The sequence below is a fragment of the Daphnia pulicaria genome, chromosome 1 (assembly GCF_021234035.1).
Source record: "Daphnia pulicaria isolate SC F1-1A chromosome 1, SC_F0-13Bv2, whole genome shotgun sequence".
NCBI lineage: Eukaryota > Metazoa > Arthropoda > Branchiopoda > Diplostraca > Daphniidae > Daphnia > Daphnia pulicaria.
This window is the reverse complement of record NC_060913.1, coordinates 28,022,126-28,042,837: the sequence shown is the minus strand read 5'-3', so window position 1 is coordinate 28,042,837 and position 20,712 is coordinate 28,022,126. Positions and strand designations below refer to the sequence as shown.

At 37.8% G+C, this 20,712-nt stretch overlaps 2 protein-coding genes and 1 long non-coding RNA gene across 3 annotated transcripts; 1 reads left to right on the top strand and 2 right to left on the bottom strand.

The window, feature by feature from the left end:
* Positions 1–4,189: 4,189 nt before the first annotated feature.
* On the bottom strand, positions 4,190–5,837 carry LOC124321155. Its single transcript, XR_006914163.1, has 3 exons — positions 5,515–5,837; positions 5,048–5,274; positions 4,190–4,959 (listed from the first exon to the last, which is right to left on the bottom strand). It is a non-coding gene; the product is annotated as an uncharacterized LOC124321155 (long non-coding RNA).
* Positions 5,838–10,110: 4,273 nt separating this feature from the next.
* LOC124342328 lies at positions 10,111–11,599 on the bottom strand. Its single transcript, XM_046795635.1, has 5 exons — positions 11,126–11,599; positions 11,012–11,060; positions 10,839–10,952; positions 10,407–10,760; positions 10,111–10,307 (listed from the first exon to the last, which is right to left on the bottom strand). The coding sequence occupies exons 1-5, from the start codon at positions 11,147–11,149 to the stop codon at positions 10,204–10,206; spliced, it is 645 nt and encodes a 214-aa protein (XP_046651591.1). The 5' UTR covers positions 11,150–11,599; the 3' UTR covers positions 10,111–10,203.
* Positions 11,600–17,282: 5,683 nt separating this feature from the next.
* Positions 17,283–17,885, top strand: LOC124320916. The gene has a single exon (XM_046783825.1). The coding sequence runs from the start codon at positions 17,283–17,285 to the stop codon at positions 17,883–17,885; it is 603 nt and encodes a 200-aa protein (XP_046639781.1).
* Positions 17,886–20,712: the final 2,827 nt, after the last annotated feature.

Below are 20,712 nucleotides of genomic sequence, written 5' to 3'. Positions count from 1 at the left end.
AAACAAAAAAAAAGGTGGAAAACTACGATAAACTCTCAAATAACATCCGGGACCACAGACGAAGGATTGAAAAGGATAGGGAGGGTCGAGGTTGTGATCTGTACATTTTAAAGAAATAATAGTAGGTTTCTTGGTAATAACAGAATTCAAGGTCGTCCTCGGAATATTATTGGCAACTTTCTGTATGACCTATACCTAGTATTCTTATATTTCTTAAGTCGATTGCAAATGATAACACAAAATAAAGATTTTAACGATGGTAACATCTAGCATTGAATATTATTTTTCTGAATTGGTTCTTGTTAGCCATTCATTAGGATTCAAGGGCATGTATCTGGTAGAATTGGTGAAGAATAGTCGCCTCCAAAGTATAGTCGTCTTGAAAAAACACTTTCATTTCTTTGAATTGCAGTGCTTGGTATTTAAATATTCTGGCGTTGTGTGCATGCATATATACCTACATGTGTCCTTCGCCTTGGATGTTTTCCATTTTTCGAGCCCAGTAACAGCAGATGCTGTCGTAACGCGTGGGAGCATTGTAACGGATTGGTGATGCTCGGCTAAGAAAACCTTGGCTATACAATTTTTCAAAGCAATTTGCAGTGCTTTCGAAACTGGTTGTAATAGCGAATCTAAGAACTGATAATTGTCGCTTTCAAACAGAGGGAAGTCCCCCAATGCTCAGAGTTCCACTTTAATGCAGTGTATATAGTCGTTTAATTACGTAATTTACGATCTTACAAGTTTCCCCATACTCGTGTGATCTTCACGTGCAACTGCTATGACCGCAATAATCCATTTGAAGGCCTTAAATTCTTTTAAAAATGTGGATAGCTATCTGGAATAATCCGAAACAATGAACGGTTGAGATTGAAGGGCGCTAGATGGTTTTGAAGGTTATTCCGCATTGGCTCTGAAATGAATCGGGTAATAAAGAAAATTGCATACTCACGATCGAGGAAAAAGAAACAAACCAATCTAGATGAGTTATACTATTACAAAGTTCCGGCAAAGTTCCCTGTCGCGCATCGTGTGGTAATGTAATCACTTTGAAGTCTCATCAACGATGCGTTTTGCAGGGGGAAACCGCGTTTCACAGGGAAACCTTGCGCACACTTTTATTTCCCACATTGTATAATTCGGAAATGTAACCATGTGCACCACTTCTCATGGTTCGAATGCTTGCCGTTCATAGCCTATATAGCAGTAGCACTTGGTTGCATAACTTGTTCATCTATCAGTTTTGTAATGTGCATTTTAAAAGCCATATAGACAAAATACGGAGCGCTTTGCAACAGGGAAAAACTGTTTCGACTTACATTTCAGTGCGGTTTCACAGCAGCGTGCAATATTATAAGGAAAAAGCATCAAGATAATTCCGAGGTGAATTGTGTGGGAGGGAATTGTTATTATAAAATTTGAACTTTGTGAGAACTAGAGAATGCAGCAGCAGTAGCAGAAAGCTTCTTTTGTGAGTATGGAACTGAGGAAGGCATATTTAAAATGTTAATTGAAAAATCAGAATTTTTTCCTGCGGTAACAATTTTGGTGAGCTAAATTGCTTTCAACGACACGAGGAAATGTCGGACACTGTCAGCTAATTATTCGTGTCATTTGAAGGCTATAGATGATTAAATAATGTGCACGAGTGTATAGGCGCCGGGCTTGAAAACTACTTGTTTATTTTAAGAGCGAAGGACTCCAGCATGTGACAGAATCTGCAATCAAGGGCACGATTATTCGTTCGCGTCCTTTTGTATAAAATACATAACAATTCAGCTGGGCTTCAAAGAGAGCCTTTCACCATCCAAGATCAAGGAATTTTTATTATAATAGTTGACCTTCCATTATGCAGAAAAAATATGTAGCTAGCTACTGTATGGCGGACAAAGTTTGAAATGCATCACAATTTGTTTCCTTTCGTGAATTGTATAACTATTATAGGTCATACAACTGTCGACATTTTCCGCTAATTTTATGAGAGCGTGTGCGGATGAAATGGGGTGATAAGCAAACCATAGGTGCTGGCAATATTTTCACGCCCCAATAATGAGGTGTTCACGTCCTGGTAGGGCAGTGGCGTATACAACAAAGTCGCGGAAATTCAACTTCGGTAAGCATCCAGCACGGAGCAATCAGTGTATACGTGAGCTATTATTAGGCCCCTACTGCGAACGACCAAGTTTACGGTTGAAAGAAGGCTGTTGCAAACGCTCTTGTGTTCTTTAGGAAGAAAGAATTCTAGCTATTAAGTGCGCTATTCAGCGAGATTACGTTTTCCCTTCCTTTGTCAGCATTTCAGTTGGTATGGTTATGTAGGTTAACTTTCCCTCTCACTTGTATTATAGTTGCGGGCTAAGAAGCGATATTAGAGAGCCAACACAAATGAAGATCATGTCGACATTTATACTTAACTTACTCTCTCCTTTGAAATGGCGACATTTTTATTGTGAAGTCGTTTTCCAATGTCTTCATTATATTATTGCGTATCGCAATGAAAATTACGAAAATTAAAAACCGCAATCATTTTAATTGTGGAATGACTTGCAGATTCAGAGACAAACAGGAAATTGAGTGATAGCGCGCAAGGGTCTTTACCGTGTGCATTTTTAAGTATATTATTCATCATAGAACAAATATATATACGTAGTATAAAAAGTTGTGCTCTTTGTATAACAAACGAATTCAACATAATATCAAAAGTGCCCTTCTGTTATATGACGCATTAGATTTGTCAAATGAAAGGGAAAGTATACAAGTCCATATTTCGTGCCATTTATACAAAAAAAGATGCGTAGGAACTTCACCGTTGAACAGCGTCATCAGATGATAACTTGGCGATATTTTGGTCCGTCAAAGGAGGGAATTGTTGAGCTGCATCTGCTGTGCTGACGTTAATGGTATTCGTTGACGCCTCGTTGACTGTGATCACGACATTTGGGCGATAGTCGAAAGGTATGATGTAGCGAGTCGAGTCGAGCTGGTGAGTCTTCATTCCTTTGTAACTGCATAGGCAGCAGCGGATGATGGTGAAGAGCAAAACACAGACCACTAAACAAGCGCACATGGCAACTACCACCAAAGTCCACGGTTCCTCCATCGCGCTGATGATGTATTAGTATGGTGTTTAAATTTAAAGTTATTCCGAAATCGCCATGACGAACGAACTCACTGTGATGTAAACGAGTGGAAGGAAGAATCAACAATGCTGGAGCGTTACTTCCTTCCCTGGCGTCTATATAGCGACAGAACCCTCCAGCTACAGTAAACAGCACAAGACTATTATACAGTGCTGGAAAACTACACAGGGGCAAGGGGACTACCCCGTACGAGCATGAAGTATTTCAAAACCGCCTCAAGTCTCTTTTAGGCTATCTCTCGCTGGTCCTGCCATCATTGAACGACGCCTAGCTTCTAGCTGTTTTGTCGCCTGCAGCCATATCCCGAATACATTGACCGAGTTTCACACTCTGTCCTTCAAACAGCGTGTGCACAAAAAATAATAATAATAAAAAAAAGTGTTTTTGCGCAACTAGGAATCGGTAGTTCGGAGTTGCGTCATTGGGAAAACATACATAAACAGGTTTTGCTGTCTTGGGATTTTCGAGGTTGTTGCGTTTGTGATCCAGATGTCGTCGTGCATCGATGGATCGTGTTTTCCATGTGTCCACAGCGCATGCAATTGCATATACATAATATAGTGGTGATTTCATCCATGAACCAGAAAACAATGCAATCAATCTTCCCGGTATAATTACATCACCCGGAAATGTTTTTATTCTTCAACCGAAACTAATTAATTTAAATCGGTTAAATTTTCCAAACTTGCAGAGCTCTTGTGTATAATCATAAAAAATAAAGGAACCTTTTCCATTTAGTCGCATAACTAATGCTTCCTCATTGCGGGATTGTTTCCTCAAGTACTTATTATAATAATTGTATATGCTGGTTTTCTGAGAACCATACCACCCATTTCTATAAACATTTTAGTTTGGCGCACCTTTTTGAATTTTTCTGTTCTTTTTGTTTTGTATAAATACCGGCCGCCCATTATCATTACAAAATGTTAACACTGTTGACCTTGGCGCACCTTTTCAATCATATTTTTCTGTTATTTCTCCATTAGTAGAAGTAGCGAAGTATCTAGCCTTAAAAAAAAGTGGTCGAACATGTTTTATAAGACAAACTACTTTATTTGTGGGTTGAATGACATTCGAAAAATTTTTCTGGATATATTTTTTCTCATTGCACAAATCTTATCAATGAGCAATGTGCATAATTCATCAGCCATGGAGGAAAAAATTTGGGATGCTAGATAATAATTGATGCATCAAAAATATTATAAAGCAGCCGCGTGACTGCACATAAAGTAGCCTACCTACATGTGAGATCATCAATAGTTTTGGAAAGCTTATTCCAACCAAAATGTAGGCTATCACAAAATTTTTTAAATTGAATCGTCTGAGTCGTTGATAGCCTTAATAGCACCAAATAAAATTCATAACTGAGATATTAAGAAAGGTAGGCCTACATAAAATATCAGACACAAAGAGTCGTTGCCCCATACGTCTTCAGCACTCAAACATATTGCACGTTGTCGCGCATACCGTGACTTGAGATTCTCTTCCGTGTCATTCGAAGAGAGCGCAAACACTCCGTGCTGGCGCTCACATATCAGAAGACAATGGCACATGCTTTCAAAGGGAGGGATACAGAGATAAAAGTCTTGCTTTCGAAATGTGCCAGTGTGCAACAGCGAGGCTTGCGTCATCGCGGGGGAAGCCCGAAACAAGAGTGAATGCGTGCCAGCCAGCGATATCACGTGCATGTTGCACACGGCCCATTTAATATATACACGCGCGCGTTATATAAAGGAGGATGGATGGCTATTGAACCTGTACAGCCCGGTCACCTACATTGGTCTTCTTCTATTCGCCTATATCAAGCGCAACATCGCGTCTAAAAGAAAATTAGAAATGAATATGAGAAAATCGAAAAATTAATGTACTAAAATTATACATAAGATGGACAGCACTCTGCACAATACCTTGATGTTGATGTAAAATTTCTGCTTGTCTTATATGCCATTGCAATGGTGATTCTCTTCGTTTGGAATATCAATCAATTATACCAAAAGCGAGCCGAGTTGTCTAGGTTCGGCTGGTCGACTTGATTGGCAGCACATACACGCCAGACAAAAGGAGAAAGGTAACAGCAAAACACAGCCAGTGGCTATGAGAAACACTGCGAATGGATCCATCAATCTGAGATTAACTGCGGAACACAAAAAAATCGATGCAGCACCATTAGAGAAATATTGTTTTCGTTGTGACAACGTTTAAGCTATAGCCTTTACACAGTTCCTTTTAAACCCAACGTTGATATACTCCGAACCTCTTGCCTAGTTCTAGTTATTACTAGTCAGCATCTATACTATATATATTGGTCGGACAAGTAAGGTTCGAGAACTGCATGTGTTATAGTGATGGATAATTTTTAAATACAATAACTTACCGCGTTTTATTCGTTCGACCTCCGAAAGTTGACTGAATGAAAGTACGGTACTCTTTCCCGTCTATAGCTGACCGACTGACCGCCCATTTTGCAGAAATATCTGGTGTCATTAAGTATACACCGCGTGCGCCGCTAGCAACTGCTGTATGCTGCTGCGTGTAGCGATATCTTCTATATATTTTTGTTTATATATGCCTATACTGGCTGACATTTCGCCATTCCCAACACCGCGGGATACACTTCGATTTACGAGAAATACAAAAATACCAGTTCAGCGGAACTTAATCGACCTTTCACTAGAAGTTTTAGGCAACCTGCAAGAGAATCTATTGTACAAGCAGCAGCTCGTTGAATCGATCGACTTATTGGAACTCGTTTCAATTTGCCTTTTCATCTGAACCTTTGTTGACACGCTATTCAGGCTATTACCAACGGCTTCTTCGAACAATGATTATACGTCTCTTTCTCTCTTATTTTTTACGCAAAATTATTGGAAGTAACAACTTGCTGATGCTCTATTGTCAATATAACCTGATGTAAATTTCAGCTCAGTTTTTTTTTTTTTTTAAATTCTGATAGTTTTACCATGATGCGAAGAGTTAACCTCTAAACCCAATAAAATCTTGAAGATTTTGTAAAAATAGGTTTTGTTGTCCATCGCTGACATATTATACTATATTATTTAAAAAAAGTGGGTTATTCAAATTTTATCACACGAAAATGTGAAATTTGAAAATTACTCGCGGAAAAATAAAATTGGGGGGGGGGGAATAACCGTGTTGGAAAGCATGAAATTTTTAGGTGTCGTTACGATGACGACGACATATTTCATCACGAGTTTCGTTAAACGATATTCTGGTTTCAACTGGGTTTGCAGCATAACTAGACACACGTACAAGATCAAGTATAATCCATGTTACCTCTATTTTGACTGACTCTTATTTTTTTAAATTCCAAGAACGGAAAAACTTAGAATGCCATTACATTTACAGGTAGGCAAACTGTTTGGTCTTTCCTATGGCAAAAATAGGCTAGTAATTATACAGCCTGTAATTAGATTAAGTTTATATCAAGGAGCCCGCAACTCAAAAAGACCAAAAGTGCGCTATAGGTTACAAATAAAATAATATACAGCAAGGATAAGAATTTCACGTAAAAAAACAAAAAACAAAAAAACAAAAACAAAAATCAATTAGTGTAAATCTTGGTCCTGTAGGTCTTGTAGTTTAGGAGATAATTGTATAAAAAGGTTGTTAGAGTCAGAAACTCAGAAATCGAAATTTTCTTTCGATTTGGACATCATGCAGCTTTCTTGGGAACTAGGCCACTTAACCTTTTTCTCATTGTACCCATGTAAAGCAATATACACTCTCTTCAGACTACTTTAACCAATTTTTATTTTTGTAAATAAGTTTCTTTTTAAATCTGTATGGCACGCCGAACGCTATCTAGCGGTCAAATATAGAACGCCATGCAAAATTCAAACATTTTTTTTTAGTAAAAAACAAAACAATGCAACTATCGGCGGATCGTTTTTAGCGTACGGGTTTTAACTTATAGAAATACGCACCTTGTCTCCCTATTTTTACCTGTCGGCCTGTCATATTAACCATGTTACTAGTAGCAAGGTGGTAGCAGTTAGATGTACCTGAAGCTTAAAATTAAAAATTACAAGCGTAGCCTATTTACTGAAATAAGTTGTATGGTATTACTATTAGTAATCATGCGATATTTATTTCTATTGATCTATTTCTCTGATGACTCAGATGAAATGATTTACCTTGGCTACAAAGTTTAAAAAACTGCGAAAGTGGTTTTCATTTTTTTTTTAGTTTGAGTGGTCTGAGTTCTTCTCACGTACTAACGAATAAGCGAAGAAAATTACGGCGTTTTTGGGCAACAAAAGGGAATTTATTTGCATGTAGTTCTTTATTTGGCCGCTAGATGACGTTGCGGTGAAAATTTTATTTTTAAACATTATTTTGTGACCCTTTCGGCGTGCCATACTTCCATTTTTTAAAATTTATTTGGTAATAGAAAATTTGGGATGAGACTAACATTAAAATAATGCTTCTTATTACGGCGGGAGATAAAATAAAAAGTTTCCCATATTTATGCGAACTTCAGTAATATGCTTTTAAAATAAATGATACAGTTCCTACCTAAAGTTTGGGAACGCGCGAGAGATTCATAGGGAAAAGGGTGTTTTTCTCAGCGTTTCCAAAAATACAATTTTCGTCGGAAGCAGCGATTATTTTTGCACGTAGCCATTAGGGTTGGCAATTTTTTTTTTAATTTTTAATTCACGGGAAGTTATTTCAGATTTCACCTATGATTGGGACACTAGGTTGGTGATGTGAAACACTGTTTAGTCTATTAAAAAACCGGAAAAATAATAAAAAATTAAATATCCACATTAATGAATTCTATATGTTAGAATAGTTTTCATTTTAATAAGTCTACCAAAAAAATTGCTTATTGGAAAAAAACTGCGTGTATGCGATAGGGGAAAAATCAAGGGGGGTTGGATTCGGTTATCTGTCACTTAAATGGATTAGCAATTGATGAAGGTCCCAAGAAATAGTGAAGGCACGAAAATCTACCTCCCTTAACCCACTGCTGTCCCAATCCACCCAAAACAACGTTTTTTTAAAAATCCTGTTTTGATTTAAAAGAATGCTCAGAAAAACAAAGTTTTAATTGCAAAGTATAGAATTTTTAGATAATTTTAGTTGGAAACACTAAATGGGGGCAAAATTTTTAACGAAGAAAAAGCCGTTTTTTTTTAAATTTTTCTTAATAAATTTTCTTAACAAGCAATCCACCACTCAAGTGCACCAAATCCATGGACCCCACTTTTTTCCCCATTCCGCTATAGGACCTAAAAATCTGAAATAATTCAGGCATATCAAGTTTTCTACTCCGGATTCATCTGTTTTTGCAGACATCTGACATTAAATATTGTCACGGGCAATCTGTTCGGCGCACTTGTCGTTTGAACACAATCAGAGTTTTCTTCCTTTTTCCGTACAATGGCTCCACGATTCGCCATAATTTTCAGTGTTGGTGCTACACAAGGCCCGGATTTCGCCAACCTAAAACAACTTCACCGACTTTCACTAAAGACAATAGTTAGAGTTTCATAATTCACAACTCGTTCACAACAGCCCGCTTTTTACTTTGCGACTAGACGATTGGGACATTCACGTGAGTAATGCCCAGGATCCCCACAATCAAAGCATCCTTTCTCCTTTGAACAACCGCGCGCTACGTGCCCGGAATCCCCGCAGTTATTGCAAATCGGTCGCCCGTCAACTGTCCTTTTATTTGGACGATCTCGCCGCTGGGAATTTCGCCCTCTCCATGATGACCTCATTTGCGAATCAAATCCCGACCCCCCAGCGGTACGCATCGATTGCGTTGTCTCCTCCAGTTTACGAACGATAGGGTCCAAATTTTTCGAGACCTCTTCCCGAACGAGCTTTTTGATTTCCTCTTTTCCACTCTCGGGTGGAACAGGGAGAATGTTGTTAACTGGAGTCGATCGTTCGGCGATCAAGGCCGCCTGACTATGAGCTTCTAGACGACGAAACAGCTCATCGATATTCGGCCGGTCCATCTGGGGAAACACTTTTTTCATCAACGTCGGCTCCATGTTTTGGAAAATGAATTGCACTTTACGCTCCTCAGGCATGACAGGATCTACTTTTGAGCACAGATAAATGATCTCATAACAGTATGACATCACTGGCTCATCCGGTAACTGTTTTCTGGAACGCAGTCGAGATTCTAGTTCCATCGCATAGTTATGATGCCGAAATGCTGCCTGCAAAGCTCTCATCAACTCGTCGAACGTGCCAGGACGAGGTTGTAGGCCCGATAGCCATTTTGCCGCCACCCCCTCTAGACTGAATTCAATATGGCGGAGCTGTTGGATAGGACCCCACCGGTTAAATGCCGACACCCTTTGAAACTGAATGCTCCACTCCATCACGTCCTCATGTGGTAATCCACGGAAGACTGGAGGATCACGCTCTTTGAAATTTCCCGTTAACCGTTAACGGTTAACGGTTAATAAACTTGTGGATGCCGAAAACCATCTTTTGGCTTTGGGTAGAAGATGTAGCTGCTGATCGGTGGCGAAGATGAGATGACATGCATAGCGTCTGGAGGTGTCCTACAATACATTGGCACGAAAATATCCATCTGGATTGCATCTTTAACTGGACATGTATAAAAAAGTTGGTTAAAGTTACACCTTTTGTTAAGCACTAAAAACCGTAATTTCTTGCGAGTCATTTTTTAAACAAACAAAATCAAATTTAACAGTCATTCAATAATTTAAATAAAAAACTTGGGCTTGAATGTCACCCAATTGGGTCCGAATGGCATGTAAAAAAGGTGGGCCTGAATGACTGGCCTGAATGTGACACATCGAATCATTTTTATAAAATCTAGTGAAAATAAATTTTAGAAAACCTTCATGATTCACGAATTCAATTGATATTTTAACCTATGCACAAGATTAATTTCAACTGTTTTACCAATGGGTTCTTTTGATAAAAATGGTAAGTTGGAGTTCGAAAAAATTCAAAATTCATTGCTTCAACATTTTATTTGCTGTATATAAATTCTTACAGAATTCGTTTCAAATTAAACATTCATTTAATTTTAAATTTGTTTTTACTTCTAGGCAACAACCTTTGGAGATCCACTGTAACAGAGATTGCAATTTTTCAGAAGAGCAGAATTAAAAATTGCCGAAGTGCAATAAGCTGAACCCACTGTGGTGCCTGGACGCAAAATAAAAAAAGATCAGTAAATTCGAACTCCATACTTGCATCAGGTGTTAATCTCTGTACACAGCAACTGCATATAATTGTTACGCGAACCTTGCCAGTCTCCATCACAGCAATGTCCTCCTAACTGAACACAGACTTTTGGTGTGAAATCAATAGAGGACAGAAGTTTACCACTGCAACCAGTGCTTGTCGGTGTACCAGAATAGCAATTATTGCAGGAAAATTCATTTGGAGTACTGTTCGGGTTGAAGGGTTTATTATAACCTGTGCAGCACTGGCCCTTCTGGGCAATGCAGGTTTTAGCCGTAACCCATGTGTTGGCATCGGTGCCCCAATTCCAAGGCTTAGATCGAATTAATGTACCAGTGCATTTCACATTGACACTCGATTTGTAGCAGGTTAGACACTTTTCAGTTGCCTTCATTTCTTTTGGGTTGTTAGTTACTGGGTAAGTAAACAAATACTTAGTATAACATAATGTTGTTTTAATAATTATATTCACTACTTATATATTTGACTTACTAAAACTGCCCAAATCGCAGCATGTTCCACCCAATCGAACACATTGCCTTGGGGCAATGCCAGAAGCCGTTTTTTCGAGTCTGAGCCCTGTGCATTCACCAAACTGTGGAACTCCTGATAGCGAAAGACGTGATAATTAGTTACAACAAAATATAAAATATTTGAAAATTTACCCGCCACACTCGAAGTTTCCAAGGCAATTAAAAGTAGAGAAACCACGATCTGTTATTATACCATAGTTAATCAAATATCTCTACCAAGTTTTATTTAAATTTTAGTTACGATACCTTTAGCAGTAAAATACTGGCCATTTTCAAGTTCAGCTGAGACGATTTTGTTGACCCGAATTCGATATGAGAACATGGGAGACGAATTCAATGTTCAGAAGCCCTTTCGATATTTATAGTGATCTATTCAAACAATTTATTGACGTCATTAATTGAACAGCTGCTTAACAGAATATTGGACAATGTGATCAAATAAATGTTGCCAGCAGTGATGAATCGTGTCGGAGAGGAAGTGATAATCCCACGCAGAATGAGTTTTACTGCATATGTTTTACCACTCATGAAAAAAAATATCAGAGTAAATTGAGAATTGACGATACAATCACAAACTTCAGCAATTGCAAAAACTGATTTCGGTCTATTTCTTGTTCGAACGCTGCTTTTGAACAATATATCCAATTATAGAACACCGTTATTTGTTAATATTGTTAAGAATTCTCATGTCAATAATGGTGTACACTGGCAATTTCACGTGTATTAGTAAACCCATTGGGCATAATTTCCTTACCGTCAATACAAAGTTTCAAACGTGAGTTTACAGATTTTGAAGATTTCATAAAAATATTGAAGGTGGTTAGAGCAGCCAACCTAGCAGTAACATGACAAAATAACACCTATAAAATTAACAACTGCTAATTAAGTAATGTTATTAAAAAGGAATACAAAGTGTAAACATCGCAGCTGATATTGCAAAATCTATTTAAGATTAATTGAATTATGACAGTATTTCTTCGTAACGATTGTTAAAAAAACGCCAGTTGTCGTGCGAAAACAACGGCTTGTTGAGTTCACTAATAAGATACGCAGTCGTGAAAAAGTAAAAAATTTGGGCTGTTATAATCACATATTTTTCTACCTAGAAAAGATGCCGAGAAAAATTTTTTTCCGCTTTCATTTTAGATCAGGAGAAAATTTGTAGCATTTCTATTTTCTGATATTGTATCGTTTCAAAATCTGTGAATTCTTTAGTGAATCGAGCCTTTTTTTATCGTACAGAATTTGATACAAAAATGCCATGAAATTATCAGTTCATTTAATTTCCGTCTTTTCAAATATTGATAGACGTTCATTGACGTCATTAATCGAACAGCTGCTTGGCAGTATTTGGGCTTTGGAAACGTTATTGGTGATTTTTAGAACATCATTTCAACGTTGGTGTATGTAAGGGAGGCTGGAGTATGCCGGGACACAGGTTCAAGAGGGAAAGTGAGGGGAAAAATAGAAATTATTAACTAATTTAAAATATTTTTTAGTTTAACATGTAAAAACATGTTATGTATTCGGGGTTGAAGTTTGGTGTGTTTTTGTCAATAACTTTAGGAGATATTGAAAAATTAAAACAACGGCTTTTTTATTTAAAATTTTTTTGGCCGCCATAAAAGATATTACGGGAAAAATGCAAAAAATGCATACTATATTTACATGGAAAGAAACTTTGTTCATTTTTTATCGTTTAAAAAAAATTGGAATTTTAGACCCATTATTTTAGGAAATATGGACATAAAAAAAAGAGAGATTATCGGGAATTTGGGACAAGAGAGCCAAATTTTACTGCAGTTAAGATAGGCAGGGAGCTCCGCCCTCAAATCGGGCGTTGCTAAGCTATTTTATCCATAAAATGTAAATCTCAATTTTCAAGATAATTCATAAATTTTTTTTACAGACATATAGAACCGATATAGGGAAACACGATTTCAATTTTTTTTAAATTTCAGAAAGTTTTAAGGCTAATAAAGCAAAGAACCACCCCACCCACCCTAGTGTCCTCACTTACCCCTCAAAATAAGCATCTCCAACAAATTTTTGAAAACTTTAGCCGTCTCCTACGGGTAAACGGTTTACTCTAAAATTAAATAAAAAATATGGGGGGTACCTTTACATGTTAAATACATAAAAATGTAAAAAAGTAAAATAGGGTGATTTAATTGGGAGATATAGGGGGAAAACGAAAACCGTCCCGGCTTACTCCAGTCTCCCCTATAACCGGACGATTTAGACACCCACGCAAACATGACAATGTATTTATGTTAACACAATGTATTTATTTATTGTTATAATCAAAAAAGGTTTTAGTTCGCTTAAATATTTTTAGTGTGATAGGAAAGGTCTCCAGCAATGTTTTAGCTTTTTTTTAAATTTTTCATTCAATTCAGTTGAGGACGACACTGCACAAACAAGTAAACCACAACAGTAAACTTGAACTTCTAAACATGGAAAATACCTTTGAAAATATTGCTGAGCAGAAGTGCAGTGATGAATCGTAACGGATACGAAGTGACACTCCCACGCACAATGAAAATTTTGTATAATTTATGAAAAAAAGATCAGTGTAAATTGGAATTGACGGTATAACCACAAACTTATGCTATTGCGAAAACTACCTTTTATTGTCTATTTATTGTTCGAACGCTGCGTTTGAACGAAAAATTCCAATATAAGAACACCGTTAGGGCTGTGGCCCGGGCGATGAAAACCCGGGCCACCGCCCGGGCTGAACGAAAAAAAAAACCAACCCGACTCGACCCACCGAGGCAATTTTTTTAACGGGGCGGGCGACGGATTGAACCCCCGGGTCCGTGGGCCAACCCGAGCGGTGGCGCCATCTAGTAGTCACATAGAGAAGCTCGCTATTCTCTATGCCTGCGGCCTCAAAATATTGCCGCCAAATGCTCTACGATAATTTCGTAGCATGAAAAGTAGAATAAATGGTTGAAAAGGGCTTTCAGGGGTGTTCAGAAGACAGAATTGACGTGTCACTTTTGGAAGAAGAAGATAATTAAGAAATTTTGGGAATTTTTTAAAGTTTGTAAAAAAAAAGTGTGTTTGACCCGATTTTTTACCCGGGCCGTAACCCGGCCGGTAAATTTTTTTGACCCATTGGTCGGCCCGGGCTGAACCCATTTGCTCTGTTGGTCCAACCCGCTCCAACCCGCGGAAAAAGAAAAACCCATCTAAAAAACCCATTAAAAAAACCCGCTAAAAACGTCCGGGCCACAGCCCTAAACACCGTTACTTGTTATTATTCTCAGAAATATCATTTCAATAATGGGGTACATCGGCGATTTCACGTCAGATGTTGTCGGGCATCTGACATAATTTTTTCCTTGCAGTTAATACATAATTTCATCAAAATATTCAAGGTGGCTAGAGCAGCTAACCTAGTTATCATGACAAAATGACACCTGTAAAATAAACAACTATTAATAAAGTAAAGTTACCAAAAGCGAATACAAAGTGTAAACATTTAAACACGTACGCGACATTGCAAAATCTTTTTAAGATTAATTCAATTATAACATAATTTTTTTGTTATGAATGTAAAAAAAAACATCAGTTTTGAAAAAAGGCAACACCATCGGCTTGTCGATTTCACTAACACAATACCACGGAAGAAGAAATGAAGGAGAGACAACACAATGAAAAAAAATGACTCCATGTGCAACCCTTTTCTCAAAAGTTGCCAGATTGATAAAATTATACTCGGGTCCAGTGCCAGGTTGGAGAAAGAAAATAGTAAGGGGACTTATTTTTTATAGTTGCCATGACATTTTTGTTTTTACAGTTGTCTTAAGCTTGTTACGCATGGGTAAAATATTTCTGCAGGGGCTTCAGAAGCGTTTTTTCTCCTTCTTCTCATCCTCCATTACTATACAAAGTCGTGAAAAAGTCGAACAATTTGGGTTTTTATAATTACGTATTTTTCTACCTCGAAGAGATCCCAAGAAAAGTTTTTTAACTTTCATTTTTCATAAGGCGTTTCAAAAACTGTGATTTTTTTTTATAATTGAGACTATTTTATATTTTTATTGATTGGTCAGAAGTTGATACAGAAATCCAACGGAATAATCTGCTGATTTTATTACAGTCTATTCAAATATTAGAGACGTTCATTGACGTCATTCATCGAACACCTGCTAGACGCAGTATTTGCACTGTGGAAATGTTTTTGGCTATTTGTAGAACGTTATTCCAACGTTGGCTATACGATCCGGGCGATTTATTAGACTACCACAGAACCCTGTTTTGTTACACCATGATTTTTTTAAATGTCGTAATAAAAAAAGATTTTAGTCCACTTAAATCTTTTACATACAGATACCCACCAAAAATGGTCTACACTGTCCCTTTGTTTGCCCTTTTTTATATGCCCTCTTTTGACTCTACGCCCCACCCCTTTTTTAACTTTAATTCTCAGAAGAAATAGTTGTGACAATAAAAAAAAATTCAGCAAGCCCATTTCGACTTTTTTTCGGTTTTTGTGCAGCAGTTTTCTCGTACCTCACCTAAAATAATCTAATTATTTCGAAATTATGGGTTAGCCAAGTTCTTCAAAAAATTTGCATAGTTTTTTAATACACGGTTGAAATTTTGGAAAAAATTCCCCAAAATTTCTTTGTACATATTGTACACGTCATCGTGTCATCGTGTATTGTCTTCGTACATTCGTGCATATTGGGAATAATGCCGTGCTTTTTCGTGTTGTCACTTAACGAACCCCAATAGGGCACTTCAGGGTCTTTTTTGTTTTTTCGTATGATCTGGTGACGCAGCATGGCGAAGCAGATGCGGCATGTATACACATATAGCACGAAGGAGTAAGGAGTACTAAAGGAGTAAGCACGGTTGACAGGTAGTGTTTACTTCTTTATTCCTACAACATACCCTTTGTAAGCACATGCCGCAACTTCTTCTCCACGCTGAGTTACCAGATAAAACGGCTAAATGGAAAACAGACCCCGAATAGCACTATAGGATGATCATAGTCTTCCAACTCTTGGTCTGGGCTCGGATAAAAAAAAGAAAAGTATATTCGTCAGTTCCTTTTCTTTAGACTTTTCCCAGCACTATAAAAATCTTTTTACTTCGCCTAAATAGAATTGGTAGACGTCATTTTTATTTCCTGCCCCAAGGGAAGAAATAAGAGAAACAAACAAAGGGGTGCGCGGGATATATCTATTTCCTTGGGGCAGCATCTAGTCTATGTGGTCAAAAGGAAACAAAAAACCTTTTTCTTAAAAATTAATGACATATTAAGTAAAATGAATTTTGAGTTAAAATAAAAAGAATTGAATCACCCAATAGTTAAACTTTGAAATGTTATGAAGAAAGTATAGAAAAACAGGTAAACGACAGAATATAAGAATTATTTAACTCGGGGACCGATCAAATATCATTAGGCCATCAGGAAAAAAATTACTGGCATGGTGAAAGAGGAGATGGTACAGCCACCTGGTTGGATTCGGCCTTGTCATCACTGCTTTGTGAGTTTTTTCATAGTTGAGATTGGGTGGGAGGAAGAGGGGGAGAGGGCTGATGTAATAAGCTTGTGAACGTTCCAGAGTACAGCAAACATATTGCTACTGCTGCCAATACCTGTAATACGAAATATTTAAGAGAAGTTTTTGTGCTTTTTTTAAGAAACATTTACTTAGCCTTTAAAAACGATCTTTCTAGGCTTTAATTAAGAAAATTACGGAAACTATCCACAAATTTTCGTACACCAAAAATAACTAACATGTATATTCGGATGGCTATTCTGCGGTGCACTTTCCTCGCTGTGGCAGCAAAGGGGGTGGTGTTGCGATCCTTTATCGGAACACGATTCGGGTTGACCCTCCCCCATTGGACCTAACCATCTCTGCTACTACATTTGAGTGGCTGTCTCTATCTCTCGTCGTCAACTCCGTCTCAATCCGTCTCTTTGTCGTCTACCGGCCTCTAAGGAGCTGTATTCCGACATTTCTTACGGAGTTCTCCCACCTTCTCGATCTTGTGATCGAAAAGGTTAATGACCTATTATTGTATGTAAACAGTGGTGACTGTGCTGTACTTGCCCTCCTTGATCTTAGTGCGGCATTTGATACTGTAGATCATTCGATCCTTCTCTCTCGCCTGGAGTCCAATTTTTGATTGACTGGCAAGGCACTTAGTTGGCTCCGCTCGTATCTATCAGGCCATCGACAGTCAGTGCGGATTAATGATGTTACTTCTGAACCAACTCCTCTTGTGTATGGCGTTCCGCAAGGATCCGTGCTCGGCCCAGTACTTTTCATCCTCTGTACCACTCCGCTCTTTGGTGTTATGAACGACTATGGTGTCTCGTTTCACTTCTTTGTTGACGACACCCAGGCCTATACTAGATTCAGCACCAAGGACGATGGATCTTCGCAGGGTACCGCCTTTCAACGAATGGCTGACTGTGTTGCTTTGGATGCAACAAAACACATTGCAAAACAATGTTGGCAAGTTGGACGCCGTCTCTGCTGACGGAACTAAACACTCACCGGCTACACTTTCGCTGGTCATCGGAGCTGATGTCATCATTCCTTTTCCATGTGTTAAGAACCTGGGGGTGGTAATCGACTCGCATCTTTCTCTTGAAGCCCAGATTCGCAGTGTTTGCAAAAAAGCTTTCTACCAGATCCGTCGCATCAGTCGGATAAGAAAGTTTCTGGATCTTCCTACTTGCAATAGTCTTGTGTGTGCGCTCGTTTCTCCACATCTCGATTACGCAAATTCCTTGTACTATGGTCTCCCCGAGCATCTCCTTGATAGGCTACAAAGGGTTCAGAATGCAGCCGCAAGACTTGTTACTGGTGCCAACCGATTCGCATCGTCCAAAGCTCTATTGAAATCGCTGCACTGGCTTCCTGTCCGCGCCCGTATCCAATATAAGATTGCTGTCCTTGTCTACCGATGTATCAATGGATGTGCCCCCAGTTACCTTCGTGATTTGGTCACGAGGTACGTCCCTGCCTGAGCTCTGCGTAGCTCCCACTCTAATGACTTGTGTGTCCCAAAGATAAAATGTAATCGATATGGTCGTATAAGCTTTATGTCTGCTGCTCCCTCAGTTTGGAACCCATTACCCCTTTTTCTTAAGCTCTCTCCTGATCTATATACTTTCTGTGCTGAATTAAAGACCCACTTGTTTCGTCTGTACAACCAGCCAAGTTGATATGTATTACCCATGTCTTCCAAGCGCCTTTGATCATTTTATGTAAAGGGCGCTATATAAATCGAATGTATTATTATTATTATTATTATTATTCAGTATCAGTGTGAACCAACTTAATTATTAGTGGGCCAGTGGTTCAGAAATTTAGCCCTATTTCCTCTCGAACTAAGTTTTATTATTCATAGCCCGAATAATGTGTGCAATATCAGCGTGTAACATGTATGTACAATATGGTTTGAACCACATTATAATACAGCCGTTTTCTCGAGGTGATAGATCGCTGCTCTCAAAAGAAGCTCACGGTACGGTATTTAAATCTTGAGACGTAGTGCCAGCTATTTCTAAATGCTTCAAACATTATTCATCCACTTCACGAGTTTCAAACGAAGTTGTTTTTAAACAACATGTATTTTTTGAAAGGCATATCCATAACATCATCAAAATTAATTTAGAAAAAATAAAATAAATAAAAATAAAAATCATTTCCGGAACGCGAAATAATGGAATAATCACAATCAACGAAATAAAACCGCATTATAAAAAAGCAATCTCGAAAGTCACGAAAACGTTTTCCGTTAGAAATCTTTTAATTTTCTTTTCCAGTTTTATTTCTTCACCGTCGATTTTTTTGAAATTCCGGTATATTAGGAGGAGAAGGAATTGACTGTGGCATATCAAACGAATAGTTGAAATCTTTATTTTTTTACAAGCGTTTTGCTTCGCCACACAAAAAGACCATTTTGGGTTTTTTTTATTTCAAGGAAATCGTCGCTGTGAGTTCTAAAAATTAAAAAATAAATGTTTTTTCGTGAAAACTTTTTTTGCTTAGTCGATTGGTAAAAATCGCAATCGCCTAGATTTTGTAGTTTGGGAGGTATAAAAAATAAATTGAGAGCGGATAGCTAAAACGTTGATTTTATTTTATTTTTTAACAGTAGTTTTCTCGTCAACTATTGCACATAAAAATAACCTAATTGTTTTAAAATGATGGGATAGCCCATCTCCTCAAACCAAATTAATTTTTTTAATACTTGGCTTAGAAGCCGAGATATTAGCGATTAAAATTTTGGAAAAAATTTCCCAAATTTCTTCGTGTTTTGGCCATGAAGGACTTCATTCCATTAGCCACCTAGCGCTGGTTATGACAACATTTCCCCCTACTTGCCTTTAGGGTCTGCTGGGGTAACCACCCCCTTCTGCTGGTGTAAGCTGAAGTGCCGAGACGTCGATGGCCCAATTTTTTCCGCCAGAAAAATCGTTTTTTTTTAAGCCAAAGCGCCACACGAACGGAGAAACGTGTTTTACTCAGCGGTTTTTGCTCGTCTTCCATCAGTTGCTGTAGTTCTCGTAAACATCGTGATTGGTCACGATACTTACAGCTCTATGGAATCAGGAGAACAGTAGAATTAGTAGTTAGAAACAGAATGGTTGTCACTGCGGTACCATACAGATCCTGTAAAACGGGGAATAAAATCATGCCTATAATAATTATGCCTATAAAATTATGCCTAATCATCCAAAACGCCTAATCATTTTAAAAAATTGGGAAAGTGATGCAAACTTCAGTTGTGTTATTTGAAATCACTTTGAATTTAAATTGAATTATCTTGGAGAATAATAACACAGAAATATCGAATTCTTATGTGTTATTTAAATTATTTGTAGCCTTTGCCTATGTGCCTCAGCTCTTTTCTTAGTTTTATTCCTTTGGCCCACACCCGCTGACAGTTGGGGCGTATGTTTTTATTCTTGTGAATTATAGTATAAGCAACAGAAAAATTTCGCCAGTCTACGTTGACGTTCGCAACAGGAATAGCAGTTTAAATGTGTACACAGCTGGCACCTCGGCCAATTTTAACCTAAGAAAATGTGCTGGTAAAACGAATTGCATTTTTTAAATGCCGTTTTTAAGAGCTTGAAAAGAACAGAATGGATTTTATTCTGTTATTTAGGCCGTGATGGGGTATTCGTTTGGATTGCTTTGACGTATTTTATTTGTAAGACCTTATTTTCTTCACTTTTTTTATGCATTGTTTTGTAGTTGAATTTTAAGTTTATTTTCATGCGGCTGTTACCAAAGTGTTCAGCCTTGTCGGACAGTTTCCTCAGTTCAGGAAACAAAAGGAAACTGGAAGATAATCAACTTTAATTGTTTTTTTTTTATTCCTTGAGAGAGAAAACTGATACCCCGTTTATGGTATTGAATAGCGCGAGCTCTGGCTCGATCTACTCTGCGCGGTTGACACACATATTTCAATACAAGAATCCAAAATAAAAAGAGGAGGGATTTACGGGGATTTACATGGACTGCAGGGAATTCTAATAGATAAATAATAGGGAATTACAAAAAATGGATACACAGTTTGTAGCCAAGTGAAATGGAAGAAGATTTGGTCACATGACTATAGCATGAAATGATTTCTACGAAAATCTCGGCCAAAGATTCGCTTTCGCTTTAAACTCATCAGCCATGCATCAAGAAACCGTCAGACTGTAGTATTCCTTAAATATCACACTTTTCGACGACATCAGGCACATTATGTTAAATAAAATGGTTGAATTGATAAGGAGTTAATGGTTTTGGAGAATACCATTTCTCTTGAATGTCGCCATTTAAATCTACTATTCC